This window comes from Lepidochelys kempii, chromosome 16, assembly GCF_965140285.1.
Source record: "Lepidochelys kempii isolate rLepKem1 chromosome 16, rLepKem1.hap1, whole genome shotgun sequence".
NCBI lineage: Eukaryota > Metazoa > Chordata > Testudines > Cheloniidae > Lepidochelys > Lepidochelys kempii.
The window spans coordinates 8,471,167-8,484,976 of NC_136395.1; the positions used below are offsets into that span (position 1 = coordinate 8,471,167).

General features: G+C 51.0%; 1 protein-coding gene across 1 annotated transcript in view; it reads left to right on the top strand.

Moving 5' to 3' along the window:
* The window catches only part of NPDC1 (neural proliferation, differentiation and control 1), a 125,076-nt gene that overhangs the window by 62,110 nt on the left and 49,156 nt on the right, over positions 1–13,810 (top strand). Inside the window, exon 2 of the mRNA XM_073314302.2 lies at positions 13,543–13,686. Coding sequence (XP_073170403.1) covers positions 13,543–13,686 — 144 coding nt within the window. The remainder of the gene's footprint in view (positions 1–13,542; positions 13,687–13,810) is intronic.

Here is a 13,810-nt window from a genome sequence, read left to right on the forward strand (position 1 = left end):
GAAAACAGAGAGCACTAGCCCCAATGCCTGGCCTTTCTGTTGCATGTTGCACTGATTTCTGCATCAGTTCTCTGTAGTCTGTGGATTGCTAGTGATCCAGGCCTGGTCATATGGTGTGAGCTTTCTTCCTCCTTTTCCACCTGCTAAATCGTATCAGAAGAATCTAAAATGCATCTCGCTTCATTTCTTACTCTTCTGTGTCAGCTGTCGCTATAGCTGGCCCAGGGATCATACAGGATCTTGAATTGGGAGGGCAGGCATCTCTGGGAAAATCTCTCTCAAGATGCGATCCGTGTTATGGAGACATGGGAGAATCCCTGTGACAGGCAGGGTAGCAATGCTGGTAGCTGTCATAGATAGTCTGTCTTGCTTGCTGGTTGTCCTTGGATATAAATCCATTGTAAGTAATGCCCTCTAACCCAACATGAACGTCAGGTCTACACTACAGACTTGTATCGCTATAACAACATTGCTGAAGGATGTGAAAAATCTACACCCCTCAGTGACATAGTTATACTAACCTAACTCCTGGTGTAGACAGCGTTGTGTCGGCGGGAGAGCTACATAGCTGCTGTCTCTCGCCGAGTGTCTCCCGTCCATGTCGGAGCAGCTTCACTTAAGCACTTCGGCGGCGCAGCTGCGATGGCGCAGAGTGTGAGCAGGTCTGCCCTTAAAACTATCTGGTGGAAGAATGAATTGTCAGCGGCAGGATGGCACCGTCGCAGTTTCACAGCAGATGACTGCGGCTTATAAAACTTTATCAAAATGGGGCTGCACAGGGAGTTGGCTCCAGGATGCTACAGTGATCAGGAGCTTTTATGTCCCACCTACCCATTAAGGTGTTTATAACACTGCCCACCTTGTTTGGCCTAGGACACTGGGCCTAACCGCCTGCCTCCAGCCAGCACTGCTGCAGCATCTCTAAGGGCCACAAAAAGAACAGGAGTACTTGTGGCACCTTAGAGACTAACCAATTTATTTGAGCATGAGCTTTCGTGAGCTACATACTTTCCACAGTATGCATCCGATGAAGTGAGCTGTAGCTCACGAAAGCTCATGCTCAAATAAATTGGTTAGTCTCTAAGGTGCCACAAGTCCTCCTTTTCTTTTTGCGAATACAGACTAACACGGCTGCTACTCTGAAATCTAAGGGCCACAGACATTCAAAACCTGACTCTCCTGCACAGTGTCAGCAATGTGTCCCCGAACACCTGGCTGTGGGTGCTTGTTCACTCTGAATGGTGTCTCCCGAATCGCCAACACCTCTCCCAGCTTCTGTCCCTGAACCAGCCAGGTGCTACCCTGCTTGGCCTCTGAGCCAGATCGGAGATCCCAGCTCAAGGTGAAACAATTGCAGGCTCCGTTCTCCTTCCAAGCTACCTGTCGGCTGAGTGCTCCTGCATAGGCCAGGTTTGAAGCAGGGCACTTTTCCCTCTTGATTGGCTCATTCAGAGGGATGCTGGGATGTGATTCCAGGAAGGGAAGATTAGGACAGGGTTTTTGGATTTACCATGCAAAGGACCCCACCATCTGGTTAATAGGGGATGGTTGGCCTGCGGTTGTCGTAGCCGTGTCGGTCCCAGGATATTAGAGACACAAGGCGAGTGAGGGAATATCTTTCATTGGACCAACTTCTGTTGGTGAGAGAGATGACCTTTCCCAGACCTGAAGATGAGCTCTGTGTAAGCTCGAAAGCTCATCTCTCTCACCAACAGAAGTTGGTCCAATAAAAGATATGACCTCACCCACCTTGTTTCTCTAATTTTTGCTTCAGCAAGGCACTGCACACTCAAAGCCCTTCTGGTCCAGAAACTCGACGCCTGGATTCTTTCCTCGCTACCTCAGGCCCTTTTGAATCTACAACTCCTCCCTTTGCACTCAGTTTGTATCCGCACACACTGCTGACTGTGGTAGCTAATCGTACTTTGCCTCGGCCCAGGTCCTAGGCTGGCACGTGGTGGTTTTCATATGACAGGCTCCGGATGCCATTGTTTTGCATGAGGACAGGACCCTCTAGGGAAGTGGCCCCCTCCCCAGCTCTCACGTGGGCCTAGACCAGCATCTGTGGCAGAGCACCCTGGGCAGATACTCTGCGTTCATGGCCTCTGGCATTCTCCCCCTGCTGAGACACTATGGGATGAACTGCCCTGCTCGTCCCATGATGCATTGATACAAGCTTGATTAGTCAGTGGGGTCAGTGCGGACGCACAATGCAGTTGACACGTGGTCGTGTGGTGAAAGAAAGCTGCAGCGTGGACACCGGATCAGAGGAGAGTGTTGGCAAGTGGCCTTCCAAGCTGAGCTGCAGCATAGACGGGGCCAGCAAAAACTGTCCCCATCCTTGTTAGAACCATCCCTAGACGCGTCTTTCTGTCTGTGCTTGAGGATGACGGATGCCTTGATGAAGCCGCAGGTGGTGTAGCCCTCTGAAAGGGAAGGTTGACGAGAGCTGGTTGCATTGGGGACAATTAAATCAGCTTTCTGTGTGAGTAATGAAATGACCCGAAGGGTGCCAAACAGCTTGGCTTAGCGTGTGTGAGCATTCAGACATCTGTGCAGAGGGGCTGGGCTGGGAATCCCCTTGCACTTTTGAAACTGTTGCTGGTTGTTGGCTGCCTGCAAAACTCTTCCCTTCTGAAGGGGATGCTGGCTGCGTAGCCGCGCTGTGCCTCTGTGGCTGTGATCTGAGACCTTGTCGCCAAGGAAAAAGGCCTAGACTGCACAACAGGACGCTTTCATCTCCTTTTCTGACTGCTAGTCCCTCTCGGGCTGTTCCTGGGAGGAGGGAACAGTGCTCCAGAGGACAGGTCTGGTTGGGAAGCAGGGGTGTTGCAAGGACAGCTAATTGGAGAATGGGCTCTATCCCATGGAAAACTTAGACTGCCTGGCAAACAATCCAAAACTGAACACTTCTATTCAGGGCAGTGCTTCATGGGAGTCACTGTTCAGGTGCCTCTTGCTCCATTCCACTTCTATGGGCCAGGCTCCCTAGCTGGACTACATCGTCCATGATGCGCCATGGCCTCCCTTCTCCTTGAGCTTGTGCAGTGCATCATGGGAAGTGTAGTCCAGTTAAGAAGCTCAGCCCATAGGAGACTTGAGGCATGAGGCACCTGAACTACGACTCCCATGAAACACTGCAGCAGACTCTCTCAATAGAAATATTTTTGATTTTTTTAACACTTTTATTTTGTTCCTGGGTGTTTAAACTCTTTGCTTTCCACGAAAGTTTGGTTTTTCAGCAGACACTTTTGCAGAATACGTTGTCGAAAGAAGCGAGTTTTTCCATCCCCCAAAACAGAAAAAAAGAGGTTTCAACCAGCCCATGTTTCCAGCTCTTAATCTCTCTCTCTCATATCCTGCCTGGAGTATCCAGTGAGTTGATTTTAGACCATAGTAAAAGAGCCCTATTCCCTTCCACGCTAAACCACTGTCTCATCCTTAATAGGAATTTCTTTTTGCGGATACAGACTAACACGGCTGCTACTCTGAAACCTGTCTTTAATAGACATTGTGTGACGCAGACTGTTTCTCTGGATCCCTTTCCGTGTTTTATACAGCTGCGTGGGAGTCTGACTCAGAAGAAGCTGCGCTGTTTACGGTACTGATGTTTGTCTGCGTGTAGATTAAGTTTTTAAATACGGTATTCCCCTGTTGCTTCCTGCCCTTTATTTTAAGCCTGTTGTTGCTTTCTTTCTTTTAATAAGCAAATTATAAGGCTCCGGAAGCAGTGGTGACTTCGTTTTCACCCTCCTAATGCTCTTAAACTCTTTGCATTAAGTGCTTCAGCCTTTCCCTAGCTGCAGCGTGCCGAATAATATTATGAGCAAATCACATCAGATTACTTCTGCAGGATCTATGTGGGGCTCTGGCAGAGTCTAGCTTTGTGTCTAATGGGACCTAATTGGAAGACATTGAGAAAACGCTGCCTGCAAAGTAAACGGTTCCAAGAAATGTGGCCCTGTTTTGTCTCTGAGCAAGGCCCAGACTTCATTGCTTATTGGCACCCCCTGCTGGCTGCCTCAGACGGATGGCAATTGACTCAGAGTTGCAAGCACTTCCTCTTCCTTTGTGTCAGGCTGGATGTTCTACTGGGATCAGGGGAGTGCTGGAAATTGATGACCCAAAGAACAAAATTGATGACCCAAAGAACAAGAACCTGATGCCTCATCGGTATGAGTCAAAGCTGCTGGCTCATTGCCCCCGGGAGCTGTCTGGTCACACTGTGATTCAGAGACCTTCAGTCTCAAGTGAGGAAAAACTCAAAGTGAAGTACAAATATTCCAAGCAAGAATAGTTCTCCGACACATGTCAGCACAGAACTTGTACAGCTGTTACTGGGCCAGGGGCTGAGGTGGGGCTGTACCCTACAGTCATTGATAAAACAGACCAGAGTTCCTATCTGTGTGCCTTTCAGATGCACCCTTCACTGTAGTTTATAATGCTCCACACACATAATTAAGCCGTTTCTAATTAATATACACAGTGAAGCTCTGGTTATAGCTCTTGTTGTAAAATGGATCGCTTGTGGTATTGTCTTCCAGGAGACACTGGACTGCTGCTCCACTATGGGTTGTGGGGTTCCTGGGACTGTGTGATCGAAACCAGACAAGAATTGGGGTCCTCCTTGTTTCTGGTGGCATGGAGTTCCATGGGCTGGGGACCACCCTGAGAACCCCCTGCCGCAGGAATCTCACCTCTGGGACTTGTAACCTGGAATTCAGCGTCACAAAGCGCATGTCGTGGTGCCCCATAAAGGAATGAGTGAGAGCATGGCAATGAACTGCTGATGCAGCAGCCGTTCTGAACTTACAAAAGCTCTCCAAAAGCTGTGTTCACAAATTCTGCTAGGCTAGGTGTAGGCAAACTGAGGAGCGAGCCAGAAAAAATATTTGAAAGGCTTGTCCATGTGTGGAAGAGAACCACTGTCTAAGGCTGGCTGTGTTCTCTCGTGAACACACTAGGTTTCAGGGGTTGAGGTGCTGCTTTGTGGAGGCTCATTCCAGGGGTGAAAGGATTTCCCCAGTGTGATTGAAGGGTTAGTGCCTCCTGGCAGTACCTGAACTTCTGAAAGCCCTTTCTCACACCAGCATAAACCGGGAGGAGCTGGGCTGAAGCCTGGTCTCGTATCCTGGGCTGGAAGGGCTATTGATGCAGCTTGGAGGTGGTTTAGCTATCCCAATAGAAAGGACCTTTATCCCAGGATACCTGTGTCCACACTAGGAGGGGTTGTACCATGTTCGCTATACCAGAATAGTTAAAGCAGGAGGCTTTGTGTGTATAGGCAAGTCCTTGTCAATGGGAATTAGGCATCTAAGTGTCTGTCACTTTGGAAATGGAACTTAGACACTTATATCACTTAGGCGCTTCTGAAAATTTTCCTCTAGGCCTCTGAGGGATGGAGACCCCACCCAAGATCTAAGTACAGGTAAGAACCTGAGTAGCTAAGGGCTGGCCTCCAAGGGGAAAGAGCCTGGAATAGCTCCCTGTGTGAACAGTCCTAGTCCACATTAAGAGGGTCTTTGTGCGATTTAGCTTAATCCTCTTTGGATTTTCACACCCTGCTTTAGTTTACAGTAACTAGCATGTCCAGACGAGCCCTTAGGTGTATTTTTCCATACTTAGGCCTTGCCTACATAGGAAAGAGTTTTTTGGTATAATCGGAGATGTGAATTTAAACCGATCTAGTTACCCAGGTTTCACGCTTGTGTGGACACACTGTTCTAGGCTAAAAGGGACTTGTACCAGTTTAGCTCATGTTGCTCAGGGAGGGGTTTAAGCAAAACCAAAAAGGCCTCTCGTACCCCAGAATAAGCATGTCCACACTGGGGCTTCGCAGTCCAACACCACCTGTGTGACTGGTCGCGCATTCTCCACCTTTCTGCCACCTTTTCCGTTTTTCTTTCTAATCCTCTCCCTAATGTTTTCATTTGACTCCCCGCCCCTTTGCTCCTGATTTGCTCATGGGCCACAAATCCAATGACCTTGGAATTACCAGGGCGGATCACACCCAAGGTCCCTTGAGCCCTGTATCCTGTCTCTGACAGCGGCTGGCACCGGGTGCTCCAGCGGGAGGCGCAAAAGTGAAATCCTGGACATGGAGGTCGTTTGTCTCTGAGTTCATCACCGTTTTGTGCCCTGAAGGTTTATGTCCCTTGTGTCTGATGTCCCTGGAAGTTCAGGTTGAATGTTCAGCGCATGCCGCTCAAGCGGATTCTCTGCAAAGCCAACAAGCGTGTCCAGTGCTGCTCTGTATATCACATAGGAGCTGGCCCGTCCTACACAGGAGGAGAGAGGCGCTGGGGTGGCTTTCAGTGCTGACTGTCTGATCCTCTCCAGGTCTCATGGAGGGGCCCAGCACTGAGGGGAGGAGATAGGGCAGATGCTGAAAGCAGAGATTCCTCATCTAATTGCAGGATAAATGGAAAACAGCACCAGTTTGGGCCTGTCAAACTGCCCTGAGCTGCAAAGTTACAGGAGCGAATTTAAATAGCTGAGGGTGAGGAGTGGCATCATCCGGGAGAATATCAAGGTACTGCTGGAGCCAGGGGTTAGGGCACTAGCCCAGGATTCAAGAGACGAGATCCAATTCCCTGCTCTGCCACAGGCATCCTGGGTGGCCTTGGGCAAGTCCCTTAGTTCCTCTGTGCCTCAGTTTCCCATCTGTACTATGGGGATAACAGCCCTGCTCTGGCACACGAGGGGTGAAAGGCTGAATGCATGAGTGTGAGGTGCTTAGACACTGTGGGATGGGAGGAGTAGGAGAGACAGGAAACCTGCTTCTTGGGTCAGTGAATTTAATGTCTCCCACAGCAGAGGAGGCTGGTGGTTAAATCTTCATGTGACCCCTCTGCCCACAATCTCATACGAAATAAGTCCATCAAGCGGCCAGGGGGCAAAAGAATCCTCAACACTGCCCCAAATACGGACGCTGACTCTGTGCATAGGGGTGCGATTGCAGTGGAATGGGGAGTGGGGGGTCTGACCCGTGCTCCAGGCCCGCTTCCTTAGTGCCAGGCCGAGCCCTGTTCATGGTAGCAGAGCTGCTCCGTGTCTGGGCTCTGTAACGATGGCCCCCAAGCTCAGGGAGGAGTGCTGGTCCTTTGGCACTTTGCCCTAGGACCGCTCCCTGTGTCCCCTTGCAGAATGCACGGTGGGGTCTCTCTGCGCGCTGGCTCAATTACACCCTTTGGCCTTCGTGGACCATGAGAACAAGAGCTGAATGTCAAGGGAAATGATAACCATAGCCCCTGCCGCCTGTCACAGCAGCAGTCGCCCGAGCACGGGCGGGATGGGGCAATTCTCCATGCTGTAGGTAAGTGTGTCGAGAAGAAATGAAATGGGGGCAGGGGAGGGACGTCCCTGTGGTGGCGACTGGCTGGCTGAGGGAGTTGGTAATGGAATTACTAGGTTGTCAGCTTTTTGGGGCACCGCCTGTCTGTGTTTGTACAGCACCCGCACAGTGGGGCTGTGGTCTGGTTGGGGCTGCTAGGCACGACTGCCATACGCTTGTCCAGTAGTGACCAATGGGCCAGTAGTTGCCAGAGGCTCTGTCGGGGGTGCTGATAGCCCCTGACGTGCAGTGAGCAGCTGGCTGGCTGATTGCCAGTGGATGCGTGTCTCCATGGCACAGACCATCAGCACAGCCCACCCAAGTGGTTTAGGAAGTGCCCCTCACAGGCCAGGAACCTGGAGTCAACCCTAGCGGAGGCTCCATCCCGGTCACGGGGCAGGGGCACAGGATGGGAAGGTGAGTGAGTGGCACCTGGTATAAAGTGAATTCAATCCCCAGAGAGGCCTCGGCCCAGGCTGTCCTTGCCTGGCACCAAGGGCACTGGTGGGGAGGGAGTGTGTGAAGAGGGTTTTCTCTACCTCCCTCCTCTGCTGGCTAGAAACTGAAACCAGACCTCTGATGGGAAAGCGCCCCTGGGACAGCAGCTGCTGTTTGTTCACAGCCTTTGTTCTGTTGACTTTGTGTTGTTTGTGACTAAGGGACACGCCACGGTGCCCAGCTGGTACAGAGAGCCCAGAGAGCAGGGACAGGCACTGTGCAGCAGCTGAGCAGCCAGGGCAGTCTGATTCCCCCAGCTTGGACAATCCGGGGACATGTCCTCCCCTATCCCCAGCCACGAACTGGCTGCATCATCACCCACATCCCTCCACCCTGCTTCCCTTAGTGATGCTGGGACCCATCCATCGCTCTGGGAGCCTTTGTCATGTGCCATGGGCTGGAGGACTGCAGTGCTAGCCATTGACTCTGTGAGCATGAGAGGGGAGCCTGTTACCTGCACAAAATTTTATATTACTCGCACACTCTAGGGACACCCACCCTTACCCCATTCCTAGGGCTCAAGCGTAACCGTACACTCTAGGGCACCCATCCTTACGCTGTTCCTAGGCTTCAGGCATAACCCTGTTAATTTAGGCACCCACTCTTACCCTTCTGTGGGCTCAGGGTGTAACCTTACACTCTGCAGGTTTGGAGGGTCTTTTACCAGTGAAAAGAGCCTTACACAGTAATATCCTACTTAACCTCTATTTATTAACAGTCACCAAAACAGAATGCACACGCTAAGCATACAATGCTCACCACTCCCAATAAGGCAGATGAATTTTTCTTGATGACCAGTCAGGATCAGGTATTCTGGGGGACTCCAGCTTCTGCACAGTGTGGATGGTGGGGTGTTGAGGTCTGGGAGTTCTGATCTTGGGGCTGTGTCCTGGAGTTGGTTCTCAAGAACTTCCTTTTGGACCCCAGTTTATGTAGTGGAACGTGAGTCCTGCTTAGCTGTGCCTTAACCAGCCATTTTACTAAATCACTAAATAATTTTCTAACCAATCCTAACATATTGTGAAACCATTTTTTTAACCAATCATATCCCACCATCTTAACTGATTTACACCTAACAAAATTAGTTAAGCAACAAACAGAAACAATCAAAGAACCAGACAGGGACCAGACAGATAAACGATAGAGAAATGGGGATCCTGAAGACAAAACAATAGAAGGAGAGATTTTACAGTCACAACTGTTGATAAGTGATTTCTTGCCAGACAGAACGCCAGCAAACCAAGTTTTCTTTAAAGAAACAGCTCTTAATATGGTTATCTGGTGCTGTCAGGAGTGAGCCTCCTTAACAGCCCGATAGGACATTGATTTAATGTAATTTAGAGGGAACCTGAGGATGTGACCTTCTGCTTCTTAGCTCATGGCTGCTGCTGTCCTAATATGGCCACAGACAAAGGCCTCAGACCTTACAATATGGCTACAGGAAAAGGCCTTATCCTTCCATGCCCGTGTGCCACTGAGCAGCCCCCAAGCACTCCCTTTCCATTTCCCCCTGTTGCAGCAGCCTGCTCACCCGGAGCAGCTCTGCTGCTAATGGGGCAGGGTCCCTGCTGTGTGCGCTTTGTTCAAGGTGCCTCGCCCACCCCACCCAGGAGGCGTGTCTCCGGGTGTCAGTCTCCTGCGCTAGTCCCCACAGGGGAGCAGGGAAAGCACAGCCTGGAAGAATGGCTTGTCTTCGTCCCACCCATAAATTACATGGGAAATCAGTCGGTGACCGTGGGGCAGGGAGAACTGGCTCTTCAGGAGGTCCGAGAGGAAGCAGTGCAGCAGCCTGAGTTTATAGGAAATAAAAACAACCTGAGTCCGCTGTTCAGGTCTGGTGCTAGAACGCCACACCCGGGTGGTGGTGACTGCACAATGCAGGACTGTTGATCTGTGTGCCCAGCCCTGGCATCCAAAAGCAGGTTGGTGACGGGAGCGTCTCTACGGCAGCCCTGCTCCTCACTTCACACTGTCCATGGGGTTCACCCCTGTGCTTTTGGTTCCAGTTCAGGCGGGTGGGCCCCTCTGAGCGGAGCTGGTCAGCAAATGGCATTTCCATCCCATGGGGGCTCAGACACTTCAGAATTCCCTTTTGTCCCGAACTGGGATGAAAATTCAAACTTTGCAAATTGACTCTGAAATGGAAATTCCGGAATATTTGGTTTCTGAAACATCCTTATTGGAATGTTTTGTTTCATTAATGTCAAGGCATTCTAATCTAGTACACTATATTAAATCTATATAGAATGGTAAATATATATATTAATAGAATACAATTACATTATAAACTTAAAAAAAAATTAATAGTCCAAGTGAAATAAGGTCACAATGAACGATTCCATTTCGATGCACGTTGTCCTGAAATTTGTACAGTTTTGTTGAAATCAAGATGTTCTCATGAAATGTTTCCATTTCAAAACAACATTTTCCAGTGGGAAAACTGTTCCATCCAAAAATGTTGAACTGCTCCACTTAGGAGAATAGGAACGGCCAGACTGGATCAGACCCCCTGGCCATCTAACCTACTGTCCTGTCTCCGGCAGGGGTCAGGTGCTTCAGAGGAAGAGGCAGAAACCCTCATAATGGGTGATTTTATAGACTAACCTGCCCACGGGTCAAATTTCACCCTCTCCTTAGCAGTCAGTGGTGGGCTTATGGCTGAAGCTGGACAATTTAAATCCTCTTTCTTTCTTTTTTTTTTTTTCCTGTTTTTTCAAAATTTTTCCCCTTCTTTCCTTAATGCATCTTCTCATTATCCATGTCATTGTGAAACCTGCTTGTAAGACTGGAAGGCCAGGAGAAACGTTCTGATTAGCTGACACAATAGGGAGCACTTACATTTCATCAGTCCTTGATGCTGATTGGCTGAGAGGGTAGCTGTGTGTCATGGCACAAAAAGGCCAGTTTCTCTTTTCTTTTTTTTTAATTCACTTTTTGGGGATGCTGCTTTTCCTTGATGCTCATTGCAGAAGCAATGGCAATAAAAATACCCTTGCTGTGACTTTGAGCCCGAAGGCCCACCCCAGCCCCGTGCCAGGAAAGCAGGCCCGAGTCGACCTTGGTGGTGCTGGCTAGCTCTTAGCTGTAGCAGCACTGTGATTTCTGAGCTCTTTGGTTGTTTGATCAGCAGCCGGGAATGTGTAGGGCCAGTTGATGATTAGTCACTGATTAGTGATGATTAGTGTTGGGTCTGGTTTTTTTTATGATGCTCAATAAAAGCAGACATTGCTCCAGCTGACAGAGGAATATACATTGTGCGTGGCTTTTATTTAAGCCCAAGCCACAGTCTGCTGCCATGCGAGTCTTGCAACTTTATCTTAGGCCAATAACACGGGGCGTTATTAATTACCTAGGCACGCAGCCCCTACGTTGGCTTAAAATTGATCTTTAACGACATCTGCAGCACGTGTGACCCTCGCTTGTCACCAGCCTGAGGACTGTAGTGTGTAGTGATCCTGTCACCATCCGCTGAATCCTGCACTCCTGCCCTTGCTGTGTGGATGCCCTGCTGGATGTAAGCAGGGGGCACTGCCAGGCTCAGGGTGGGGTAGCTGGCAGGAGCTCCCTGGTGTGCCGGCAGGCGGGCAGCTTATACGGGCTCAAGAGGGAAACGGAGGTGCTCCAGGGAAGGTGGGAGCAGGGGAGGAGGAACTCCGCTCCCTCCTCATGATGGCTTGGGTAAGCAGCGCTCTGCTACCCTTCTGGGCTGGGATGGTGAGAGCTCCCCCTGCTGGTTGCCTGCTTTAATTCCCCAGGATGGTACTGGGTGTATCCAGGAGCCACAAAACCAACAGTCTATTCCCCGACCCTGGCCGCTACATGTGTCTCACCTCACCCAGGAGAGAGACTTAGCTGAGGTGCTGGCTGTTGTGAGAAGGTAAAATAGGTGGGGGCAGTTTCCCTGAGGAGACTCCTTCAGAGCGGGCTTTCTGGCGCGGTTACAGAGATCTCAGTGATGGGGCAAACCAGTGTGCCACACTGTTAAAGTCTGACGTCACATATGGCCTGAGCCGGGCAGGGAAGTTGCATTAACTCAGAGGACTTCAGCATTGTTAGGTTAGGGAGGAAAAACCATCCAGGCAGGAGGCTTTTACTGCGATCTCTGGGCTGGTTCAAGTGGTTAACTTTCACTCAGAAAAAAGTGGCCACCTTTTATTTTATAAGGGAGTTTTTATTTTATAAGGTTTAATGAAAAAAGTGGTTAATTTTCACTCAGGTTAAGTCATGATGTAATTTACAAGGAACAGCTGGTCTGGTGGCCTTGGTGAGTCTGTCTGCACCTGGGGTGAACTGTGCCAGAGCTCAGGGTGAGAAGCGGGGGGCGAGGTGCCCTAGGCTAGTCGTCTTGTTCGCCATTAAACTGCCCTGAGCGGATCATAAGGCTGCACAGATCGACTAAGCTCTTTGCTACGGCGGCTAGTAAGTGGTAAGCTACAGCAGAAAGCTCTGCTCGAGACGGGTCCGGAGCTCAGCTACGGAAACTCGCAATGTAAGTTAGCCGTTCACCAAGTCACTTTGTAGACGTTCAGCTGGCCTCTGTAAGCAATGCCAGGCTTATGGGTGAATGCTAGTCTGGCTGAAATGCAGAGCTGCAGAATAGGATAGAGTCCCTATTGCAGAGGTGGGCAAACTACGGCCCGCGGGCCACATCCGGCCCATGGGACCCTCCTGCCTGGCCCCTGAGCTCCTGGCCTGGGAGGGTAGCTCACTGTGCCATCTGCACAATGCTCTGGGCGGCGGGGCTGCGGAGCCGCGGCTGCCTGTCCTTGTGCTCTGGGCGGCTCACTGTAGAGCCGCCAGCCACCGCTGCTCCAGGCCGCGCGGTAATGGGGCAGGGAGCGGGGGGGCTGGGATAGAGGGCAGGGGAGTTCAGGGAAGGTGGTCAGGGGGCAGGAGTGTGGATAGTGGTCGGGGCGGTCAGAGGGTGGGGAACAGGGGGGTTGAATGGGAGCAGGGGGGCAGTCAGGAAGGAGGGGAGGAGTTGGATGGGGCGGCGGGGGGCAGTCGGGACAGAAAGCAGCGGGGGGTTGGATGGGGCAGGAGTCCTGGGGATCCATCAGGAGGCGAGAAGCACGGGGGGTCGGATAGGAGGCGGGGGCCGGGCCACGCCTGGCTGTCTGGGAAGGCTCAGCCTGCTCTAACCGGCCCTCTGTACAATTTCGGAAACCCGATGCAGCCTTCAGGCCAGAAAGTTTGCCCGCCCCGTCCTATTGTGTGTGCTCTTCTATAGCACACATCAGTGTAGCCTCTGAGCTTAGTCTCACAACTTCTCTGTCATTATCCCCATAGTGCCCATGGGGAAAATGAGGCATGGAGAGGCCTTGGTGACCTGGCCCTGACCACAGGTCTTGCAGAACCCGGATCTCCTGATCCCTGTCCTGTGTCTTACTCACAAAACTGCCAGATGTTCCACTGGTCCATTTTGGCTGAGTAAAAGCCTTAATGCTGTTCCTCTCTGGGTTATGCCAGAACATTGTTCCACTCCGGCCAGCCTGGGTGGGTTAGGGCTTGGCAGCACCAGCCAAGCTGCTCTCCCTCCCCACCTCTGTTGTAGCTCAGGCTGAACTTGTGGCTAGCTATTCTGCCCCAATGACTCGGATGTGTTTTGCACAGGCAGATACTTACAGTCTGGCCGTAGCTAGGATCCCCATCCACGGAGCACCTTGTGAAACTCACTTGGATCTCTTCTCTTTTTCTTTTCCTTTTCCTAGAGGAGTCCTGTCCACGGAGCTTGGACTGCACGCTGCAAAGAAGGGAGTTCTGCCCCCCTGGTTCCCATGCCTGTGGCCCCTGCCTCCCGCAGTTTGTGGAAGATGAACATGGAAGATGCGTCCAGAGGAAGTGGTCCTCCACTGGTATGTGTGTGCGCATGGCAATGGGCCTTCCTGCCGACTCTATGTAAACTCCTTAGTCTGTACTCCACTCTCGCCCCTGACTGTAAAGTTCTCCAAATTCTTGAAAGCAGGGATCTTTATGGGC